This window comes from Diadema antillarum, unplaced genomic scaffold, assembly GCF_040938485.1.
Source record: "Diadema antillarum isolate AM-2024a unplaced genomic scaffold, OU_Dant_1.0 seq00000098_RagTag, whole genome shotgun sequence".
In the NCBI taxonomy this organism is placed as follows: Eukaryota; Metazoa; Echinodermata; class Echinoidea; order Diadematoida; family Diadematidae; genus Diadema; species Diadema antillarum.
In genome coordinates, this window is record NW_027271187.1 from 610,042 (window position 1) to 634,994 (window position 24,953).

General features: G+C 38.2%; 1 protein-coding gene across 1 annotated transcript in view; it reads right to left on the minus strand.

Annotated features, from left to right (window-relative positions):
- Window positions 1-595: 595 nt before the first annotated feature.
- LOC139726772 (uncharacterized) overlaps window positions 596-24,953 on the minus strand; it is a 41,567-nt gene continuing 17,209 nt past the window's right edge. Inside the window, exons 5-6 of the mRNA XM_071637763.1 lie at window positions 3,533-3,701; window positions 596-1,013 (exon numbers count right to left, since the gene is read on the minus strand). Of these exons, the coding sequence (XP_071493864.1) occupies window positions 946-1,013; window positions 3,533-3,701 (237 nt within the window). The 3' untranslated portion in view covers window positions 596-945. The remainder of the gene's footprint in view (window positions 1,014-3,532; window positions 3,702-24,953) is intronic.

Sequence of the window (24,953 nt, forward strand, 5' to 3'; positions counted from 1 at the left end):
ATGAATATATATCTAAATATTTTTTGTCTATCACATAGAAACTTATTATCACAGGTGAGATGTATAGATTCATAATATCTTGAAATCAACACTGCAGGATACAACTTATGCAAAGTTAATACTAATCTAGAAGAATTTGAAAGACCTTTAGGTCACTTGTTAGAAAAATATCACACATTTTCAGAGTACTGAATATTTCTTTTTTTAACATATCACAAACAGTTCATTATCCTGCTGCCAACCAGGTAGGAAATAGGTTAAAGAAGAATGAAATGTGTTTGTGTTTGTGAATTGAGGGAATGCAGCAATTTTAGTAGAACACATCAGCAAAGTATAAGGAAAATCAGACAATCCGTTCAAAAATTATGATCGTTTACCAATTTTGGTGCAGTCATCACTGGATGAGAAGACTACAACACTTTGTGATGCCATGTATGGAAAACCACATTTATAAGGAAAACTCCACATATTTGCACTTTCCTATCATGATAGAAGAGCACTTGACCCACCTCTTTCAGAAAGCAGGGGGAATGATATTACCCTCAACATTATGTTAGTAAACAAGTTGAAAGAATGTGTACTTTTCATTTAAAAAAAATGAAATTTTGTGGAAATCTTTTGATATATTTTCTTAATACTGTTTCCATACATGGCATCACAAATTATTGTAGTATTTTCACCCAGGGATGGCTTAACTAAAACTTTAAAAACTCATATCTTTTGCATGGATTATCTGATATATTTTCCTCAAACTTTCACTAAATGTGTCCTTCTAATATTGCTGAATTCATTAAGTCCATACATATCTTCAGTTTTCATTCCCCTTTATGAACACAGATCATGACCACCCTCCATACATGAGAAATACTTTGTGCTGAAACTTCTTGCCACCAGAGAGTGAGGATGTATTCTTATCGCTGGACTCCTGTCATGTGATCAGGATTGCTACACATCGCCATGGAAACCGCGCTTTAGAGGGCAGCCGCTGATGGTCTTCTCCTCATAAATCAGCGCTGTGGAGACAAGAAGAGGGTGCCATCTTTTACAGTCATGTGATCAGTGACAAGGTGGGAAGCAGCTAAACCATGTTGCAAGAGGGACGAATGTTACCCCAGGTAGCATTTGTGCTTTGAAACCAGTACTTGCAAAATTTTAGATACAGTTGAACCTCTCGTATCCGGACAAGTCGGGACCGGGGCTCATCCGGATAAGGGATTTGGCCGGATACGGGAGACTCAATGCTTTATACATGTACATATACATACACATGTACTGATGTAGCCCATTGTAGTACCACATGTAGTAATGTGTATACTGCAACCTTTTCATTGTGCCACTCAGTAACAGACCCCAAAACAGAGGTTCGTGTTTGCAAGAATGAAATCATTTTCTTTTATAAATTCTTGGGATAATTTACCTAAATAATTATTAAGAAATGTATCAAGTACATGTAATTCATGTGTGTTTGTGCAGGAGTTTTCAAGGAGTTGGGAATCCCCCTTTCCTCCCGTAATTATTATTAAAAAAAAATCACGGCGAGATTGCGTCCGTATAATAGAGAGATCCGGATAAAGGGAGGCCGGATAAGAGAGGTTCAACTGTAATTTGCTCTGCTTGGTCGAGTCTAAGTTACACAAATAGTTGATAAAACTTTTTGAACACAGTTGAGAAATTACTGGAGTGGCAAGGCGAGGAATTCATTGCAAAGAAATCAGTTTTATGTGGAACTCATTGGATGGTCAGATACGGGAATGATTATGTAATAAGACAAGTGTTTTTTGTAACTTTGTAAACTGTACACAGCTCACTCGCTGATCGTCACTACACCATCTACTTTTAACTCTACAACCTCATCTTGCAGTGATTCAAAAAATACCTCTTTAACGACTGAGGATGAGCAACGCTGTTACAAAATATCCTAGGATATCCACAAGGGATAGAATTTTCAGCGAATTAAAGAAATCTTATTGTAGCTTGTATACAAATGCTCTAGCATGTAATCTTTTTACGTTACAACAACATACTGGTATTACTGAGCACAAAAAGCAAACTGAAAGCAGCGTGAGTGTAAACAAAACTGCATGCCTTGTGCATTCTGTGACAACGAAATTCATCAAAGAGATTCATTTTCATCAAAGAGATTCATTTGCAGCCTGTACTCTTTTTATGTCACAACAACATACTGGTATAGCTGCAAGTCTGAGCACAAAAAGAAAACTGAAAGCTGCGCGAGTGTAAACAAAACTGCATGCTTTGTGCATTCTGTGACAATGAATTAATCAAAGAGATTTATTTGCAAAGCTGACGCACTGTACACACAAAAAGAAACTCGGTTACTGTCAAAAGTCTTGCCAAACACTTCAGTGCAACTTTTCTGGTCCGAACACATACAGGTAGTTTAAATCTAGTCCATAAATTATGCAAATTTTGATAGCATTAAAATGCACATAACACATCATAAACAGCAACAGGCGTCAAAATAAATAAAGAATGCATGCTCAATTACATGCATGTGCAAGGTACAGTGATTTCAAGCATAGATTTGAGTTAATTGATTTAATCTCCCTATGTGATTTCAAGCATTTCTGCATGTATGTTTACCAATAGCATTATTAGTCAGTGCCTTTCTAAAAGATGAAGTATCCCAGGTAGGCATGAAATCTTCAGCTATAGTATCATTTCCTAGTACTACCAAGAAGGTTTAAGAAATGGAGTAACAACAGTCTCATTCCCTTTGATCCCATGTTTCATGCCGCCTCTCAGAAATATTTGAAGTATATCTGCGCTTAACTGGAGCTGCCTCACAGATAGGAAGACAATTGATTAATGTGTCATTGCATCATGACTTGTCACTCTCAATGGAAGATATGTCTTTATGATGGCAATTACTTTTCGCTGTCCCTTCTTACAAAACAAGTGGTACATACATGTATACAGACATGAAGATGTGCGAATAAAAATTGTTCAATAATTGATGAAATAAAAATCAAAATTACTTGACTTTACATTACTTTACCCTAATCTAACAAATAAATGAATAAAGAACTATACTTGAAAATAATACCATATCAGTTTCATTTGTCGCAAGTGATCGGAAAGATGATAAAATCAGCTTTGTAGTGAGGGTACAGTTTCAACTATTCTCACGACACGCAGCTCAGGTTTACACTTTTGCACATAATCCTGGACAGGATTTACTTTTGTTTCATATGCTTTATCATTAAGTGAACATTCATTCTATTTGACAAGTAAACAAGCAGAATGTAGCTGATACTATGTTAAGAGTTGAAAATGAATCTTCAGATTGCTCAAACAGACGGCGGCATGGAACCCGATCATCAAAGGCACAGGTGCACCTGTGGAATTCTTCTGAGCATCAATAGGAAAATGAGGGCTGTTTGAATAATTACAGCCAGTTGGAACTCCATCTCTCATACCTCCTTGGTACTACTGTACATTCAAAACTGTACCTGCCATGGAGATAATGTATGAAACATGAATCTAGGTTAAAGGCTATTCATTGAAAACTTACACAAGCCCTTGGTCAGTCCGATCAGATTCTTGTAGTTCTGTCCCGCGTCGCAGTACGCGCCGGCAATCTGAGAGATGGAGAACGCCCTCACGAGGCAAGAATCGGCCATCGTGGAGAAGGTGAAGTCCAGGGTGTCATTGTAATGCTTCTCTAGCGTGCGGTGCCAGCCCTTTGCATAATTGTAACGAATATAAGATAAAAGCAACATGTTATAGAACATCAAATGAGTGGACATGTCAATGACTCAACCAAAGGTAAAGTGACATGCAACCCACTCCATGGTCCAGCCAACTTTGATTATAAGCACAGTGAGGTGGAACAAAACAAAATTGTTAATTTTCATTGAAATCAGAAACAAAATAGGCAAGATCTGTATTTTGCAGCTCCAGATGTTTTCACAGTACGGTGATATTGCTCACTACTGTAACCAGAGAGTTTCAAGAAGCTCCTTGGTGTGAATAATATGCAAATTAAGTGGAGGAAATTTCATCGCCTCACAACTCTAATATTGGTTTGCACACAGAAGTGTACAAACATTCCAAATTTCTTTGTCAAAAAAAAAAAAAAACAGAATCTGCAACCTCCTCCCCTTTACAATCTTATTATTCATGTTGTTGGAAAGTTGGAAAGTTCTTTAAAATATTTGAATATGTGTAATTACAACTCTAGAATGATTTGATACAACAAATACAATTTCTTCTCTTTGAATAAATATACAGATATAGACATTTTGTAAAGGATTGCGTGAAGACAAATGGTAGACTTGTGAGAGCTTGGCAACATCTCAACTAATTTGTATGGCTGTGACAGATGTCACTACATTGGGAAAACAAACATGAATTATCAAAATTCCATAATCTTTTCATTTTTGGTCAAACTGAATAACACACTATTTTTTTACTAATGATATTATTGCCAAATACAGTGAACTTGATCAAGGAGCACACCATGTCACATTTGATTTTTGTTTAATGTTAAAATCTTTCTCCTTATGTTTGAGTCATCAAACACACCTGATTGTGTGAGATGCATGGTTACAGTCACATGAACATGAGTCTCAGTTCCCAGGAATACTCACTCATACATGACAGTTAAATGATGTGTGGTGGTCATGCTACATAAAAGGTTTACAAGCTGTTTTCATCATACATACATGATTTAATGCATGTACGTATATGCACAAATACACACACACACACACACACACACACACACACACACACACAAATACACTTACACATTTACTTTTTCACTAGTAATTTTTCTAATTACGTTCCACACGACATACACATTTATAAATGTACACACACATGCACACACACACACTTAAAAAAAATATTTATTCACTTCCAGTCAAACAATGCAAAATACATAATTCTCTATGGTATTACTGGACAAACATAAAGGGCATAACTCTTTTAAAGATAACTGAAATAATCATACATTTTCATGTTTCAATATGACAAATAAATGGCAATAGTACAGCAATGACCAAAGAAAAAAATGGAAGCATATTATATCTAAATTAAACCCATCCCCTAACTAACCTCACCACCCTTCCTAACCATGATTATAATATAATAATACACACACACTTTACACACACACACACACACACACACACACACACACACACAAACCAAATTTTTTTACAAGTCTAATCCCTGGTTTTTATAACAGTCTGATAATTCCCCCACTTGAACTAAAATTTTACCATGGCAACACAAGAAAGCATGAGGCCAAAGACTAGTAATCAATACAATTTTGGAAATGGACACAGCCAAGTAACATCCTCTGTTAAGGTACTGTTTGACATTGGGAGCAGTGATTTTAAAAATGTTCGAGATATCACATTTGATGCATCCTATATGTGTAGGTCAGTTGTATCACAAAACATCCTACTATGTAAACATTTTACAATAAAGCCTTAAATATCAGGATATATCACTGTTTATCTCACTAAACCATAACTGTAGATGGTTTAGTCCAGAAACATATTTATTATAACGATTGTTCAGAATTTGTATATTTAACAGTATCTAATATTAATTATACTGATTCAAATTTTTACATTGGTTGTTTCTATCCCTAACTGACACTTTAGAACTATTTTGAAGCAATAAAGCTGATTTTTTGTTTCATCTGCAAATGGTAAATTATGTCTTTGATATTTGAATATATGTACATCCCTCACTACTACATGAGGTATGCGATAACCACACATTTGTACATTTACATCATGGGAAAACAAATACCTGGTACAAAAAAAGCATGTTTGTGCAATCAGCCTGTCACGTACGCAGAACTGGAAGTTCAAGCGCATGGTACAAAATAACAAACATCTTTTCCAAACTAACTATCAAGTTTGTTGTGATAGATAATAGTCATAAAAATTATGAGAGTTAAAGCTGCATACAGTGTAAAGAATTGCTTTTTTTGTGTGTGTCTGTATCAGTTTTCAGACTTAAAATATCTAACAACTATCTCTGATGTATCACCTTTCCCATAAAGTCAGGTTTTCATAATTCCATTTGTTGTGCTTACTTTATCTCATAAGGAATATCCACACAAACCTTTGCTTTTAATACAAAAATACCTAATAAACTGAGAAAAAGAGTGCCTTAGAAATTTACTACAACCTTTAGAATTTGTTTCAAGCAGACAGCACAAGGGACGGGATATAGGACATATCAGAATGACAAAGAAAAACAAGACTTTAGAATCGCCACATAAATTGTTCAATTCAACGATGGAAATTAAAACAATTTACATGGATGGCAGCAGCTTAAATGCACACATATATCTTCACACCAGAAATAAATGTGAATAAAAGGAAACCTATCTCATGTAACATCAATTTGAAGCCCTGGCCTAAAAAACTTCATAAATATGATGAGAATATAACTGTTACCCTGTTTAAACTGCAGGTGAAACTTGTAGCTTCCTTGAGGAGGTTTTGAAAGCCCACTCAAAAATGGTTTCCTGTCTGTTTTTACTGCTCAGGTTGCCCACCCAAAGCGGGCCCTGACTGGCTCTGCTTCATGGTAACCGAGTTTCCCTCTGAAAAACAGCTCAGACTTTTGAATTTCTCATATAACTAGCAAACATGACTGAATGCGAAAGTGTGCAAGTTGTGTGGCGTTCAGCAGCAGCGGTCGGTCACTATGGCAGGCTTGTTTTACATTAGCTGGCGATAACCTTCACAGAGACTCCCACTCTCCCGTTTTCGACAGGAGATCTCCCGCCAAAAGCCAAATTTTGCACGTTCTCCCGCTTCATATTTAATTTCTCCCGCCCTGGCTCTGTGTCTCCTGCTTGAAATGATTTTTTACTTAATATCATTACTGTATACGCTATATATTTCGCGTGGGTTTTATTTTCGCGAATTTCGCGAGTCGGGAGCTATTCGCGAAATTAACAACACGCGAAAATATTACCTTCCAAAATGAATCCCTTGCCTTGATGATACGAACATTTCAGTACTAGTATACCATGTCACGGCTTACCGAACAGACCATACTGGTTAAGCTTGTTTACGCACGTCCACGTCTACTTACGAATACTGTAGAGAGCCAATCCATTATCGCAAGGGGACCACTCGTCAGAAATCTAGCGCGATGGACTTAACCACTTCAAAAATGTTGAATTCTAACTTACTAGTTCGCAGAGTTTGGTAAGTTTTTTTCATGCAGTGTATAACTAGTATCATTCTTATTTGCTAGTAAGTTGAAAATTCACACTTTCTTTGCCACTTCATATTTTCTCTGGTCCCCCAATCGCGAATTTAACCGTTCGCGAAAATGTGCGACAGCGGCAATTCGCGAAAATTTATGTACGCGAAAATTATAGCGTATACAGTATATGTTGAAAAATAAGCCTGAGATAGCATGAGAGAGAATCCAGAACCCTAGAGCTTCCAGGGCCCTTAAGGGGGCCCTGGACCCCGGCCGCAAAGAACTTCGTGCTTTATTCGCGCTTTGTGCACATCAAATTGAAATCTCCTGTTTGCTAGGGGTTTCAGGCAGGAGAATCTCCCGATCAGAAGGTGCTTGGGGTTGGAGTCTCTGCCTTCAGTGATTAACTTCTGGATCAGCAAAGAAAGCCGCTTCTCAAAACCCACAGCGTCTATACTACAGCCGAGCTCCCTTCGAGGCTGCTGCAGGAGGCTCTGAAACCACTCCCTGTAGGCGGATCTGATCAGATCTCCTTTCCTGAATTCTGTCTCTTTTATACTGAGGTGAAAGGTTGCTCACAGCTGATCCTTGAGGGGACTTCAGAACCCGCTTTTTGCTGAGTATAAATGGGGTATGTTATATTTACCAACTTCCATGACAAGGGACTCACCATGTCCCAAGGAAACAACGGGTATCCATAAACAAAGGAAATGCAGCATAATGTCATGAATATGCATCAACCTACACACAATGAGACTCATTAACAGGATGCATCGTTTGTAGGATGATTGATGCTCCTGGCAATATCTTAATTGCATGCCTCATTAACCGATGCTCAAAAGACTATCAAGCTGCACCTGTCAGTAGAAACAATTACATGAAGTGATGATTACAGAGGACAGGAGAAAGGCCAGTGGAAGTGGGGCAACATTGAGAGCTAGTTCAGGGAAAAGGCACGTGGCAGTTACGCACAGATAAACATCACATCTGCATCGCCCTTTACGCAGAGTAACATCACTGAAAGTTAAATACCGGCGAGTATCGGATTACCACAAGGAGAAGAGACGGTGATCGTTTTCACACGAGCTGAGAGTACGTCATTTGCATGATGATTCTATCTACTGTATACATGATCACTAAAACCATCATTCTAATGATGCATTTTGGTCGTGTGTACGCAAATTAGGCTCACGGAGGTTACTTCGAATTGGGCGGTTCGAAGGAAAATTTGGAGATGTTTTCCAGTGACGATTCTCCCGACTGATGGAACGAAACAGTCGTGTGTAGAGATTGACCACTAAATTGTGTTTTGGGGGAGGAGCTTTGTACTACTTCAGCAGAAAGAATGCGCAACTCAAATGCATGCAATGCATGCAAAGTTGTGCAACTGTTTCATAATATGAGTGTGGGAGGCCGAACCTGATTCTTCGTATCATCAGTTTCAAATGCAATGTGTATGATGCTAAATTTGTGCATGGCATTTTTACGTATGTGTGTTTATGAATGAAAGGATGAACACAAGAGGAAATACTACTGTCAGTCAAATTAGAGTCTACTCATGAATATGTCCCCCTACTGCTGAGTCTGGCCAAACTGCAAAATGATAAATTCAAATCTACCACTCATATGGCATCACAAGCTCCGTTCAAAAGTGATTGATGGGCACCTGGAAAGAAGCCACACCTCCATTCCTTGCTCTGAAAAGCAAAACAGCAGAATCCACGAAGCCTTCCTCGGTTGTGCTTACAGATGATAATTCTTATAGCATAATTGTGACCCGCTACAACAAAATGGTCCTAAAGTCGCGCACGGTCGAAGCCGTGAAAATCGAGTTTGAAGTTACAGCATCAAAATTGGTCAAAACTTACGAATTTCTGAATTTGACATATCATTAGAGTCTGACATGTCTTCTATCATCTGTCGAAATTTGGAAGCATAATGATGAAAGGAAAGACCAAAAAAATAGCGTTTTTCTGGACCATGTTTTTTTGGCGTTTGGATTGAGCGCCACACATAGGCTCCGCCCCTAACAACAACCAGAGTGATCTCATTGGTCAGTTTGCTGCTTGCCGCTAACCGAAGCGTGAAGCTCGCACACTGCCCAGTCGACTGGTGCGTGCGGGCGGGTTGCACTATGCCTAGCCGCTTCTCCTGACATCCTGGTCACTGATTGGTCGGTGAGGAGACCACCGACGCTGTGTTTGAATGAGCATTTCGTGGGTAGCTAGGGCTTAACTTCTATTGTCCGGAGGTGAATACTGACTTGCGTGTCTCTTGATTGTGATTGCGTCGCAAGGAGAACTTTTAGGGCGCTTTTCTCGAAACAGTGATTTCCCAGACGTCTTGACATGCTCTCTTTTAAACATCGATATCTCCGCAGCCGATTATTTTTATAAGACGTGTTATATATCAATTTAAAGCAGAAAGATTAGGGAATTGTGTCATGCAATTTTCAAATAATCGACCTCACCCGACTTTAGGATCATTTTGTTGTAGCGGGTCACAATTGTAATTCGGCATTGGAATTAAGTTTCTCCGCTCGTGTGAAAACAGTCAAACAGTCAGTGTCAACACAATAACAACCTGAAGAAAAACAGAAACTCAGCATCTTCCGTCAAAGAACAGCACCTCTCACTTCCTTCCCCATATACTGCACAAGCAATGTTAAAGGACAAGTTCACCTTCTTAAACATGTGGATTGAGAGAATGCAGCAATATTAGCAGAACACATTAGTGAAAGTTTGAGGAAAATCGGACAATCCGTTCAAAAGTTATGAATTTTTCGAGATTCAGTTCCGCGATCGCTGGATGTGAAGAGCTTGTGATGTCATATATGTGTAGAACGATATAAAGAAAACATAAAGAAAATTCAACATATTTTCCCTTTTCCCTCATAATATGAGAGCACATGACTTGCCTCTTCAGGAAGGCAGGGAGAGTAATAGTAGGCCTATCCGGAACATATGTCAGTTACAAGTTGAGGGATGTGAACTTAAAAAAAAAACTTTTGTTGAATTCTCTTTATATTTTCCTTTCAATTGTTCTACACATGTGACATCATACACTGTAAACGTGTAGTAGTCTTCCTATCCAGTATGGACTGCACAAAAATTCATAACTTTTGAATGGATTGTCCAATTTTCTTCAAACTTTCACTGATGTGTTCTACTTATAATGCTGTGTTATATCAATCCACATGTATATGAAGGTGAACTTATCCTTTAAAGGTGAGAACATGCTGATGTAAAATTGCTGCATCAGAACAAAATAATGTAAACAAAGCCGGACAATTCCACATGGTTTTGATTACTGGTATTTAAAATGAAACTAGAAATAAAAAGTAAAGTCAGCGATTCATTCAACCTGATCTTCTCAGGACAGAACGTGTCCTTGTCAAATGACCAGAGTCCCATTTCTGAGGGATTTGCACATTGCAATTAATATTTGCAGTTACTGTAGCACTGACTGAACTAAGAGGCGATTTGCTGTGGTGAGGCTGTTACCATGGTAACTGCAATTATTGCAGGTTACCACGGCATTGACTGAACAACTAAGAGGTAATTGGTTGTTATGAGGCTGTTATAAAGGTAACTGCAATAACCGCAGGTTGCCATTGTTGCAACAAAAAGAGAAAAAAGAGGAAGAAAAGAATGAATGATGAGGTCCGAGAAAGTGCTTTGACATACATCCGCTTCAAAAGTAATCTTCAGTACTTTTATGCCCTTAAGTTTTGTGTACAGAAGACCAACCGCATGTTTTGTTTATCTTCATTTGAAGTGGACAAAACAAAAAGGAGTACTACACAAGCAGAGCCAAAATCACATGATAAAGACTGGCTAGTTTCCAGGTCCAATTGAGGACATCATGTTGTTTTCTGTGCTTGTTTTCATGGACTATACTCTCCAACCATTTGAGAATGTCTCATTAAAGCTGCATTACACCATAGTCCATTTGGTCATTTTCAAGGTGTTGCAGTTTACCATAAGATTACTCACAAGTTAATGAGAAAAGTATACAAACTCATGATCAAGTTGACTTTTACAAATAGACATAAACCAATGTAATGTACAGAACGTTTCTTTCACATTGGAACCAAAAAACAAAAAAAACAAAACAAAAAAATACATACATTTCTAGTTCACATTTCTAAGAGCAGTGGTATATATCAGAGTCACAAGGAAATTAGGTGATGTAATGCCCTTACTAAGTCTTCTACTTGAACGCATATCTCTCCTCAATTCCTCTACTGACGTGAGTAAAAGAATAACCCCTTTACCGTTCTGGAGTGTAAATCGACTGGCACATATCTTTGTGAAGGGAAAGGGATATCCATTCCACTGTATTTAAACAAATGGCTTTATGACATTCTCATGTTTGTCTGTTTGTTTGTTTGTTTTTATTTCTGCATTCAATCAGATACAATTTGAATACAAATTTCAAAAAGTACAAAGACAAAGAATAGCAAGTGCAGTGAAATAAATCGATAACAGTACACAATAGATACACATAGGTGATTGCATTGAGCAATGTAGATATACAGAAACATAAAATAAAATATACAGTATTTTTCAGTAAACAACAGAGATCATTGAATGCAGGAGACCACCATCGTAAGCGATTAAGCTTGAAATGGATGGAGGCCTCATAAAAGGACTATCCCAACGACACAACTCTCTTGGAGGAAAGTGATCAGGTGGGTGCAGTGCAGTTGCAGGTGTGAGTGCAAGATGCAGTTGAAGGAAGAAAATAGAGATTGAAAAAGAAAATGACAATCATTTACCATAAATATTTGTTATCTTGATTGGTTTGGAGAATATGATTGTATGAAATATCGTTTAAGTGAAGCTTTCAAAGAATAAATACTTGAGCATGACTTTATATTGTCCGGGAGATTATTCCAAATGTCCAGACCCGAAAGTCTATAGATTCATGTGTCACTAATAAATGTTCAAAACAATGTGACAATAGTGAGGGAAGACATTAATCATTATCATATCTATTTTGCATAATTAATTTGACTGATATCACTGTTTGCAAACACATGCTAAACTTGGGATCAGAGCTAATATCGTCACATGTTGCGAAATTCCTGTTCAAATGGCATCTGCCTCGCAAACTTCATGAAAATAAAAACCCTGTGAAATGTATGGCGGATACACTAACTGTGGTTTATAGGATGATTGCTGCCATATCTTACAAAAACTTAAAGGGATGATACCATTTTGGTTGAGATGGGGCTTCAAGTTTCCAACTTTTTAAATAATTTTTTGAGATAATGAGAATCTTCTCATGAAACATGTAAGAGCATACAATTCTAGGAGGAATTCAAAGTTTATTTGCTGAAAACCGATTTTGAAATGGCTGAGATATCCAAAATAAAGCGATCCTAATATTAGGTGGGACCCACCTTTTATTGGGATCGTTTGTTTCACTTTGTTTTTGGATATCTCAGTCATTTCAAAACCGGTTTTCATAAAATTAACTTTGAATTCCTCTTACAATTGTATGCTCTTTTACATTTCATAAAGTGGCTTCTAAGTATCTTGCAGTTAAAAAGGTGAATCCTCACCTCACCCAATACTACACTATCCCAATAATTGACTTTAGCAATCAAAGTCCCCAGCCCCACACATGTGCAAGCCAATCAGCACTAAAGGTGAATGTCAAAATTAAAACTATGAAGTAAAAGAAATTCATGATGGTTTCCGAAACATGTTGCAGCTTGTCTATGAGCTGCTGCATTTGGGTTACTCAAAAAAAAAGAAAAAAAAGAAGGAATCACTCACAGCATGACAAAAGGGCAATCAAGACACAACTGGGGCAGTGTAATCCCCCCCCCCCCCATAAAAACCCTAAACAAACAAACAAACAAACCACAAACCACAATATGACTGCAAAACTACAATGCAGCTGAGGAATATGATTAACATGTGACAAATCTAATTCAATAATAGACTGTATGGTGGGTTCTATAACAGAAAAAAACAAACAAAACTATCTTCTATGTAGATTTTAATTCAGCCAGGTAGTATAATACAACATGTATTTCAATATGTTCAACTGGTCTTACACTTACTTGTAAAAAATCACAAGCCAGCCAGTCTGAGATCAAGAAGTGATTTGGACAAGTCACGAAACTTTACTCTCCATGACTTTCATAAGTAAGTCCAGTTGAACAGATCTAATTCTCTATTGTTAAAGATAATAAAAAGTTTTGGTACCTCAAAAGTTTCCCTGAGTTTCCTTGTCTTGGTTTGTGTTTCACGTTAAAGTACGTTGTCTGTGAGAATTACTCGCCCGAAAGTGCTCTCATGTCTTAGGAATCATGGTTTCGTACCAGAGCCGTCGCCGTATGGCGTCGATAAATATTGTACGAAACCACTGACTGCGACCAGCAGCGTGCAGCCCATTGTACGCATAGCTAACTGCGACCAGCAGCCCCATACGCATAGCGTAATGGGGCTTCGCATTGTAGCATTCAGGATCATGACAGAATTAGTATCGCGGGTAAATGTCAACTTAAAATCCAAAAATTTCTTCGATTTGAAGACTTACCAATTAATTTGAAGTATTGAAAACAGGCTTCGAACAACGTTTGGTTCTGCCAATAGTCCCTTTCTTTTCGAATTGATGACTGAATGTGACCCGGTCGAGAGGACCTTGGGAGAGCTACATACACTGACTACTACGGCCAGCGCATGCGCACACAAACATCTTATCCGTTGATGGATTTAAAATTTGTGCGCATGTGATGTGTTCGCATGCACTGGCTGTAGTATTCAGTGTATGTAGCTCTCCCAAAGTCCTCTCGACCGAGTCACATTCAGTCATCAATTCGAACAGAAAGGGACTATAGGCAGAACCAAACGTTGCCTGAAGCCTGTTTTCAATACTTCACCTTAATTGGTAAGTCTTCAAATTGAAGAATTTTTGGGATTTTAAGTTGACATTTATCCTGCGATACTAAATCTGTCATGATCCTGAATGCTACAATGCGAAGCCCGATTACGCTATGCGTATGGGACTGCTGGTCGCTATACGTATGGGGCTGCTGGTCGCAGTTAATTGCATGATTACTAAGACATGAGAGCACTTTGGGGCGAGTAAGTCTCACAGTGTTAGTTATATGAAAGGTACTTTAACCTGAAACACAAACTAAGACAGGGAAATTCAAGGAAACTTTTGAGGTACCGGTACCAAAACTTTTTAAAAAAAACTTTTTATTATCTTTAAAACTTATCTTCCTTTTTCATTGTCACAAGTGAAGCTACTTCTTCTAATCTAGTACCATGTTCATTACGATCCTCGAGGCACCAATCTGCTGAAGATGGAAAATAAACTGAAATGCCATGATACTATTCTCATGTGAGTGTACTTTTCATAAAAAAATGAAATTTTGTTGAATTTTCTGTATATTTTACTTCTTTCTTCACTGAAAACTACGCTGTATGAGCTTTTAATTTGCACCGCAACGACACAAAAAGACCCACAACAAACAAACAATTAATATGTGAAGATAAAAATAGTACTCTGCGGCAGCCTCCTACAATGCACTACCCTGCTCAGAAGTAACAAGAGCCTAAGGGGCTATCTTTGTACTTGTTTGTGGGCCATCCATAGAGGAATTCAATCATATAGGTAAATACACATGACAAATATTGAGATTTTTTTCTCTTTCTCATCAGCGTGTCATGGCAAACTTCACCCAAAGTTGGAGAAAAACCACTATTGTTTGGGATTTTTTTCAGGCCATGTTTTGGTTTGCCTAGCAACCTTTGCCCAAATGCTGTAATATCCCCAAATGTCACAAGTTTTCATTGGTAGTATGAATGGCCCTCGAGAGATATAAAGTTAAAGAGTGTCTTGCTCAGAGACATAATATGAAGTATAGGCCTATGTACTTATCATTGTCAGTCATGAACCCTTATCCTTTAACTCTCTATGTACCAGGGTGTAAATACATACCCTGTGTGCACCATTATTCTGAGACAGCAATATAGCCATGCTCTTGAAAAACATTCTGTTTTTCAAATCTATATACCTTTTACAGTTTTTTGTTAACCTAGTCATGTAATGAGCAATGTTGTAGAGAAAATACCAAACTTTGCTTTGGTGTAAACTGCATGGCAAATCTATTATTGTTTTTCTTTTATATGACCAGTATTTGTACATTATCGTAGAGGCATAATTTCTGCCCACAAAACACTGACAGAAACTTAGAATTTACTCGCAAATCCCCTGTATCAAACCATGCAGCTATCACAAAGAGATCAAACCATGCCACCATTATGTCGTCATTTTATTTCTGACTACTCCCACAAATAGATAGATGCAAATAAAGTGGTGCTGCCATGTTCATATAATCATATAGTGTATCTTTGACAGCTGTTTGCCCACTGTAGCTTTTCAACAAAGAAACATAAGTGACTAAACACCAAAGTCCTTCGTAAAACAGACACCGACATGAGGATGGCACATTTTTCAACGTAATCTGACAAATGAGAGGAGCCCTAGGGCATCAAAGATGCCAAAGTGGAAGATTTGAGAAATGCTTTTATTTGTGACTAAAGATCGACCTTCTGCTGTTTGAAAGAAAGTGATAAATTGATAGCATTAATGGACATTTTAAGATGAATTCTATGATTGGGTGACACAGGGAAAAAAAAAGAAAAAACAAAACAAAATAACAAAATGAGGGTCAGACACGAAATTTAAAGGGAACCAAGTTCTGTGTTTGGTGACTTTTTTTTGCACAAATACATCTTGCCAGCACTGATTTCAGGCCAAGCCGCATGCCCTAACTTGTTTACAAATGTGATGAATGAGAGAGATTTGGTGGATGAATGGAGTGGGAGATTTGTGGCCAATTCCTTTTCAAAGCTGCAGAGGATAAAGGTGTATTGATGGCTTACCTGGGAAAGGTACCTCCCCTGTCTCTTTTTTTTTCTTTTTTTTGTGACTTGATCTGCACGACCAATCCTAGGTCAGAACAGTAATTCTGTTTATTTCTGGGAGTTATCTCCTGAACTTAAAAAAAAAAAAATACTAAAAGACTCCGATCAGCGATTATGTAATATCTTGTGGTCTCAATACCTTGCATGATGCTGTAAACATTGTTGTTAGTGTGGGGTTTGTCTTTTTGCCTCTTTCTTTTCTTTTCTTTTCTTTTTGACAGGGAGTAAGGACTCGGGGTAAAAACACTCAACCATTCTCAAATGTATATTAACAACAATTCAAAGCAAATATGTGACCTGTTATGCGATGCTACTCAGATAATGTTACAAATCCAATAACATTGCACACAAATGTAATATGGGTGAAAAGCACAAATTTTGAGTTATTTCTTTTTTAAATCAAGGGCCCATGTCTTACCTACCTTCTGACAAAATGTCAAGCTTCATAGATGTTTTCAAATAGAATAGTGCCAACTTTTTTTTTTTTTCCGGGGGGGGGGGGGGGGGGGGGGGATGGGTGATGGGTACATGTTGTTCTTGCACTTGTCAAAAGTTGACCTGAAGTTGCAGCAGAGGAGATTACATCATTGAAGACTGCTCGAAGTAGTCATAACAATCTATCACAATATGTAATACATTAACAGACATATGTTTCTTGGTTATCAATACCTGAAAGAAATATTACACAGACATTTCTTCTGTGATATAATGGATTCTAGCAAGATGTTTTTCCAAAAATGTTTTTCTTTTTTTTTTAAAGATGCTTTTGCACCTAATGTCATAAGCACTGGATTACATGTTAAACTAAGAAGGCAATTTTCCTTAAAGCTGAGCCTATGGGGTAAACTGCTATTGTACTGTTTGTGTTGCTGTGCATATAAATCAAATCGAATTACACATCATTGGATAGTTTTACACATGGAGACCTAATACCAGTACAAATAAAGCGAGTCAGAAAATGTATCATTTGGTGACCCACAGTATCAGGTTGTTGTGACAGTAGGATATACAGTGTAATCCATTATGTGATGTGATGTATGAAATGTAGGTCACTCAGCAGACATTCAGAAGCAATAGAGCGTAGGTCACATGATCGATAGCTCATATCCTTTGATTTCATGGCAGATTCTGTCAGTTAAATATTCTCCACAAACATCTCTGGGGGACAGAGCATTCACTGCAGAACATTCATGGATTATTGAGTGATGATCTGAGCCATCGATGGTCATGTCCACCTTATCACATCTCTCATGTCAGACGCATGTATACCGGTAAACACACTGTCTGTAAATTGGTAAAGGAGACAAAAGGTAACAACAGAAACAAAACTTTACAGATTACCAATTGGAAGAAAGGTAAAGAAGGTGTAGTCGTAAGTCACCAAATCTGAAAATGCACCTGCCCAAAACAACAACACGACTTTTGCTCCTGCGACAATTGCTCCGGTCTAATTTTCCCGAAGGACTTAGGGGTTAGGATTGGGGTCGTGAAAGGGTTTTAGGTTCAGTTTGATGCAAGGATTAGGATTAGGATTAGGGTTAGGGTTATGTTTGTGAGTAGAATTTATGTTTGGCTTATAGCACACAGATATTTCATGGGAGCAGTTGTCACAGAAGCAAATATGTCACAGAACCATCTAAATCAGAACCCAAATATCAGATTCAAGTGAATGAATCGGTCACAATGCATGATCACTTCTTCTTCAAACACCATTGCGTGGCAGCAGTACCCTTGATACGATATCCTGTAAAACGAGGAATGTTCGCGTGCATTTTAATTTCGCGAATGCCGACATTTGCGAAATTAAAATGCACGCGAAAATTCTTGCCCACACAATATGCATTGGATGCCAGTTGCAATTCGCGAAAATTTCATGTTGCGAGAAAGGCCATCGGCTGCAATTTGCGAAATTTTCATGCCGCAAATATATCGTGTTTTACAGTACTACATGAACGTTGTACCTATACTTAATTTCTACAGTATATCTAGGTGGAATCTCTTTAATGCATGTACCTGTGTATTATAAAACAGTATAAGGCTATTCCCACCAGACAAATACAAGACTGATTGTACTTGCCCCAAGGGAGAAACTTGGTTGCCCTGTAAAACAGGCACGAACATGTGTAAAACCCTAAAGACGCATTTATATGGAAGCAATTAAATTTGGAAACACATGGAACATTTTGGCAGAATCTATATTTTATATGGTATCTGGAGCGCGTACAGCTAAAAAAGCAGGTCACAGTTGATTGTAGCACTGGCAAGGATATATATACAAAGCTGATTGAGCGAGGATTTCATTTCATTGCAAGCATTCGGGTGGAACTGGTTCTGAAAAATTGCCTCCGACCCCTGCTTATTGTGCTGGCTCCCACTGGGGGGAACACTTGAATAGCGAGTGGCAACAACTGTCATTTCTGCCTGCATTCACACAAATTGAGATGCATCGAGGCTTGAATTCATTGTGCACAGAAAGCATCATTCAAAAATATATCCTCACAAACACTTACCCCCCCCCCCTTCCCCCCCCCCCCCTTCCCCCCCCCCCCCCCACACACACACATATAAACACACTTATCATATTCCTATTGCATATATTATATATATATTTTGAACAAGCAACTAGAGAATGCAGCGATGAGTTCCACTTTCATTTCGGAATTACATGCATCATAAGACAGAATAATGACATGGGTCAGCTAAGGTTCAGCCAGGAAAAAAAAAAGATCATAAAAGAGCAAAGACAGAGAAAAATTTAAAGGTACTGTTCACCATTGGGAGCAGAGATTTAAAAAATGTTTGAGTTATCACATTTGATGCATATATGTGTAGGTTAGTTGTATCACAAAACGTCTTAAGTCTAATGAGCATTTCAGAATTCTGTATGAAACGGGTTAAAATGACCACTGCACCTATGGCTATCATTCATTCAAATCACGGAACAACAGAATGCCTGGGCCCCATTTCATAAAAAGATGTTAGGATGGCAACTCTTGCTGGAATGACAACTTCCAATAGCAACAGCCAATCAGGAAGCTGGATTCTTGTTGTTACTACGACAATTGCCATTCCAGCAAGAGTTGCTTTCATATCAAATTCTTATGAAATGGGACCCTGGTCTTTCTTGACACACACTAACATCAGTGAAGTGTAACATTATTGACAGGTGTGAGATGAAGGATTATCAATATTTCATAAATTTCATTCTGGTTGATCAAGGTCATATCGAACACTTTTTAAATATATTATGTCCTCTCAGATGAACCGACCATGTCATTTGCGCAAACAAAGAAGGTCCCATTTTCTGTAGAGGTCAGCAAGCATGAATATTCAATAGTTTGTGTGGCCAGTAGACAATATAAGGCCCGTTCACACACAAGGGAAAAAGTGCGATTTAAAAATCGATTTTCTTATCGCGATCAAAATTTCGAAATTTTTTCCAGTGTGGACAGAAAAATCTCACTAATTACCGCGATCCTAATCGCGATCCAACTCGCACTATTAGTGCGATTTTTCAGAATAATCGCGATTATTTTGCCAAGCGTCGTGTGTGTGAGCGCGATCGAGATTCGGAAATCGGTATTTTTAATCCCATCGTTCGTAGCGCGTGCGAAACTCTATTGGGACTGCGGGGTCAGTCTTCGGTCATGCAAGATTCGCGCATGCGCAGTTTGGCCACTGATCGTTCTTTCCTTGCTGCGAAGTGCGATTTTTTCCTGTGTATGAACTGTCGAAAAAAAAATCGAAATTTGGATCGCGATTGAAATTTCGATTTTCGTTGTTTGTGAACGGGCCTAAAGATTCACTCTACCACGTATCTAACAAAACTGTTACCATGGGGGATCACCGAATCCAATGTCATACTTCAAGGTCAATCAAGGATATATGTGTAAAAATTGATAACAAGAATACTGTTTGTTTTGTTATACAAGCATTTTTTTTTGTGTGTGTGTGTGTGCGAATGCTTGGTGAAAGCAGGGAGGTGGAAGAGATCTTACAATTCCCTAGTGAAAGCACAATACAGACACATTTCCATCCATGGCAATGTGCAACATACCAATTATCCTTACATCTTCTTCTTCTAATTGTCATCTGATCATCGTTGTCAGATCACTATGCTTAATATCATCGTTACTATCATTATCATCTTATTATTATTATTATTATTATTATTATTATTACTATCATCATCATTATTATTATTATTATTATTACTACTACTACTATCATCATTATTATTAATATTATTATTATTATTATTACTATCATTATTATTATTATTATTATCATTACTATCATCATTATTATCATTATTATTATTATTATCATCATCATAATCATCATCATAGTTATGGTAATAACAATAATGACAGTATAAAAAAAATTATAGATAACAGTATCATCATTATATGCACTATTGTCTCAGATTTGCTCATTACTGTAATTGCTACAAAGTCTCACCAGCTTTTGTTATCCTCACTATGACAATGTTGGTACAAGCAGTGACAAGGCTGCGCGCATACTGTGATAACAGTATATAATTGCATATAAATCAGCATTATGGCCATGGTATCTGGCGTTCTTCTGCTGCATGCAGCAGCTGGTTGCATGGGAGAAGGAAAGGGCCACTTGCCTCACCTTGAGAAAGGGGCCTTCCTTCCCAAACATTTGATGAGGCCAGTGCACAGCTCTGAGACATTTAAAGGAGTGATGCAGTTTAGGTTGATATGGGGATCGGGTTTCCAATGTTTTTTTTATAATGACTTATTGAGATAATGAGAAACTTCTTATGTAATATGAAAGAGCATATAATTCTATGAGGAATTCAAAGTTTACTTGATGAAAATTGGTTCTGAAATGGCAGAAATATCCAAAACAAAGTGATTCTAATAAAAGGTGGAACCCAACTTTTATTAGGAGTGGTTTGTTTTACTTTGTTTTGGATATTTCAGCCATTTCGAAACCGATTTTTATTTAATAAACTATGAAGCTTTGTCTTAAGTGGTTTCTAAGTATCTGTGTAGTGCATCTGAGAACATTTCAGGGTGAACGGCTGACTTCTTTTTCTTTCTTTTTTTCCCTTGGACAAGTCCGAAAGCGCAAACTTGAATGAAGTTTCTCCAAAACAACTCGACCAATCTGTGTTGTGTGTCTGAGAACATTTCAGGGTGAACGGGTGACCTCATTTCTTTTTTCTTCTTCTTCTTTGCACAAGTCCGAAAGCAAACTTGAATGGAGTTTCACCCAAACATGTCTCTCAATTCATGTTTGGTCAACTGTGGTCTCAAGGTGTGTTCCACTTGTCTGCGAGGCCGGGTTCTTTGTAGTCTGGGCGATGTAACCTCTGGGACCTCTAGAGAGGCAGAGCCTGGCTTGACCTTCGATTTACTTCCACCTGGGTGCGTTCATACTCTCGCTTGTAAAGTGGGTGGAAAGTCAAGTTGTGTGTTTGAGTGACAGGCCACAGTGTGTCGTGACAGTGGAATTGTCTGAAAAATTATTTATAGCTAGTGGCAAGTGAGAAGACTCCTGTAAGAGTCTGAACATTTTAAGCATGTTTGGAGACATAGATTTCAGAAATGGGAAAGAAAACAAGTTTTTGTGTCAGTGTAAACTCCCCCCCCATACAAAAAAAAAAAAAAAGAAAACACGAGCATGCTTCATCCATAGGTAAGCCACAGGAGAGAGGGGAAGAGAGATTCAAAAATGTGGCTGAATGATGTTGCAGTAGAACTACAACCATTTGCTTCCTTGATTTACTATTCCAGATGATACATAAAAGCCATGTAGCACTTACCCTGTTAAGTTTATTTACTACCATGGGACTTGGAAAAACTGTGGCACTATGACCTACTTTCTTCCTGCTCTGTTGACAAGCACACATGAACAGGAGAGTTCATCACCTCCCCCCCCCCCCCCCCCCCATGAACGACTGGGTAGCATGGGGGATCATGAAGCGGGAGCTGAACTGTGTACACCTTTATCACTGAGCTCTACGTCACATAGCTGAATAATCTTTACAGGAGTCGACTATTACTGAGGAGTATTATGCTATGATGTAAGAACAGTAACCTTTGACCTTGACCTTTGATCTATAGCCACTATCATGTTCCTACCAATAATTTGTCACTTCATTTCGACTCTGTCCAACTTATATCATCACAGGACATTGGACTGTCTACAGCAATGATTGGAAATGACTTTATTTTGCAAAAGTGTTGAGATAATCGACCATGACCTTAAATAGAAATAACTGTCTTTACATTTCTATCTTTTCTATCCATTTATACTGCCACTTGTGGAGGCTCCTAAATGAGGATACACAAAACTGGAAAAATACCAGTTCAGCCAAAGTTTACAGACCTTTGACCTTCAAGTTTGAAGGATTTCACACAAAATCACATTAGCTCATCTTCATCATATGAAGCATACCTTGGCAATATACCAAGAAAATATATACTGAGCAGTTTTTTTCTTACATTGCAAAAAAGAAGATGCGAGAGGGAGAGACCAACATTGTCATTTTTGCATTTGGCATCCTTTGGAAGCAAAAAACCCAAACAAAAACAAAAACAAAGCAGAAAGCATGTGAGTCATATATGTGATTATACCATCATGGAATTTTCCACTTGAATTCCATTCCTGCCAGCGATCACAGTCTCTTGTACTATTTACATGTTAGCCTGGCTTAAAGACCCTGTGTCATGGAGGGACAAGAAAGGCTGGATGGAATCGGTCAAAAAACCATGACTACTGCAAGCCTGGTAGAATAGAATTGCCCATGAGCAAATAAAAGCGTTGAAATGTACGGGCACTGATATCGTTTGACTCCAGTCAAGATTATTCGGCCACATGCGTCCTGAATTGAAGATTGGTGATAAAGCTGCACACGATTCGTTACGGGGATTTTGGAATATGATCCGAATAACGTCAGCTTCCCACTGCATGGTGTCCCCATACTGCCGGATCTTCAAGGGAAGAGGTGTCAAGTCTGTCATTTATGGAAGGTCTTGCCTGAAAGGGTGGGGTGGGGTGGGATGGGGTGGGGTAGGAGGAAGGGGAGAGGGAGCTGCACAGAAGACACATACAGTGCACTCCCATTTTGATGAATATGGATTTATAACAAAATTGTGGTTACTGTATAAATGCGGTACATTTCGCGAGTCTAAATTTTCGCAAATCGGGAATTCCTGACGATTTCGCGAGTGGTTAAATTCGCGATAGTGGAGTCTTGTACTGAACGGAGAAATGCGTATGTCACATTCACATCGGGATCAGAGTCAATATTTTTGTGTGTCTTTAATTTCGCAAGTAGCATCTGACTCGCGAAATTCGCGAAAATAAAAACCTCACGAAATATTCAGCGTATACAGTATAACAAAATTCCGTTTACAATGAAGTAAAAGTTGAGGCTGTTACATCATCCCTTCTTTGTTTTTTATTGTTTACTGTTCGGTTATAACAAAATTTCGATGTAACAAAAAGAAAACTGCTGGTTCCGAAGACTTGGTTATAATGTTAGTCCACTGTAAAGTACAGACATATGTAACAGACCAGCTGTTCACAAGCAAAATGCACGAACGAATGGATCACAATGTTTTTCTATCTCTCCTTGAAGTACTGAGGTACTTCTGGGTAACGGTTCTTGCCTTTATAAAGTAAGCAAAGAGACACAATAAGTGCTGGCAGACTTGATATCAGGCCACCACGCTTCATGTTGCAAGGTGAAATCAGGTGCAAAAAGCTCGATCCCCCCACGGAGCCTCATAATGCTTGTGGAACAAATAAATTGAGATATATCTCCCAGCTTTTGAAGGCCGGCGGCGTGGATGGCAAGTGACGTAAACGGTTATTTCCCCACTGCAAACCAAGAATGCTGCGAACACGACACACGACACGTGTGTCGGGCAAGGACGCCAGCATATTGAACTCGAGGCCTCTCTCCTTCACTTTCTGTTTAATCATACTATACCTTCATGAATGTCAGACTAAGGTCACAAGCATATCATTACTCATCACGGAATCGTCCCTGCCATTGGTTGATATCAGTCTCCAACTTGACAAAGTGATATTCATAACCCAACCCCCTATACATTCTCTCCCCTCCCCCCCCCCCCCCCCCCCCAACAAAGGAGAATTGTTTCCATACTATAAAATTGTGCTGGTATTTTGAATCAATTTACCCAGAAATGACCTTCTGAATTTGAGGTGCTGACATTGTACATGTGCAGTCAACCTGCTGGTATGAACACACACTTTTAAAGAGGGGGTAATGATCACAATAACATTGCCACATAGGTGGAATAACAGTACAGCCAATAAAACACAATATAAAACACATCCTAAATGAAAGCTGTCACTTGTGGAAGCATTGTTAAAGGTAGGGAATCCCATTTGCACGCCTTAAATGAAGAGTTGTATTAATACAGTGGTATGTTGAAGAGAATATCATTTTCGAAACTCCCATAAAGTATTCAAAGTGGAAGGTAACATTTAGTACATTTTTTTGACAGTTAGATTTTGAATTGAATTGTTTTCGGGGCTCACCATAAATTCCAGTACATTACTAGGCTACCTTTGCAGACCCATGTACTGCATGTGTGTCCATCATGTATATTTTGTGAAGAAAGTTCGTCAACACTTACAAACATTTCTATATACATTCTTACCACACACTCTATTAATTACTACATCAACTCTAGTACTTTTAGATTTGTGTTTATAGATCACAAATACAGAAGAATGCAACAAAAAGGCTTAAGTGTGGCTGACACACAGAACTACTGAGTAGTT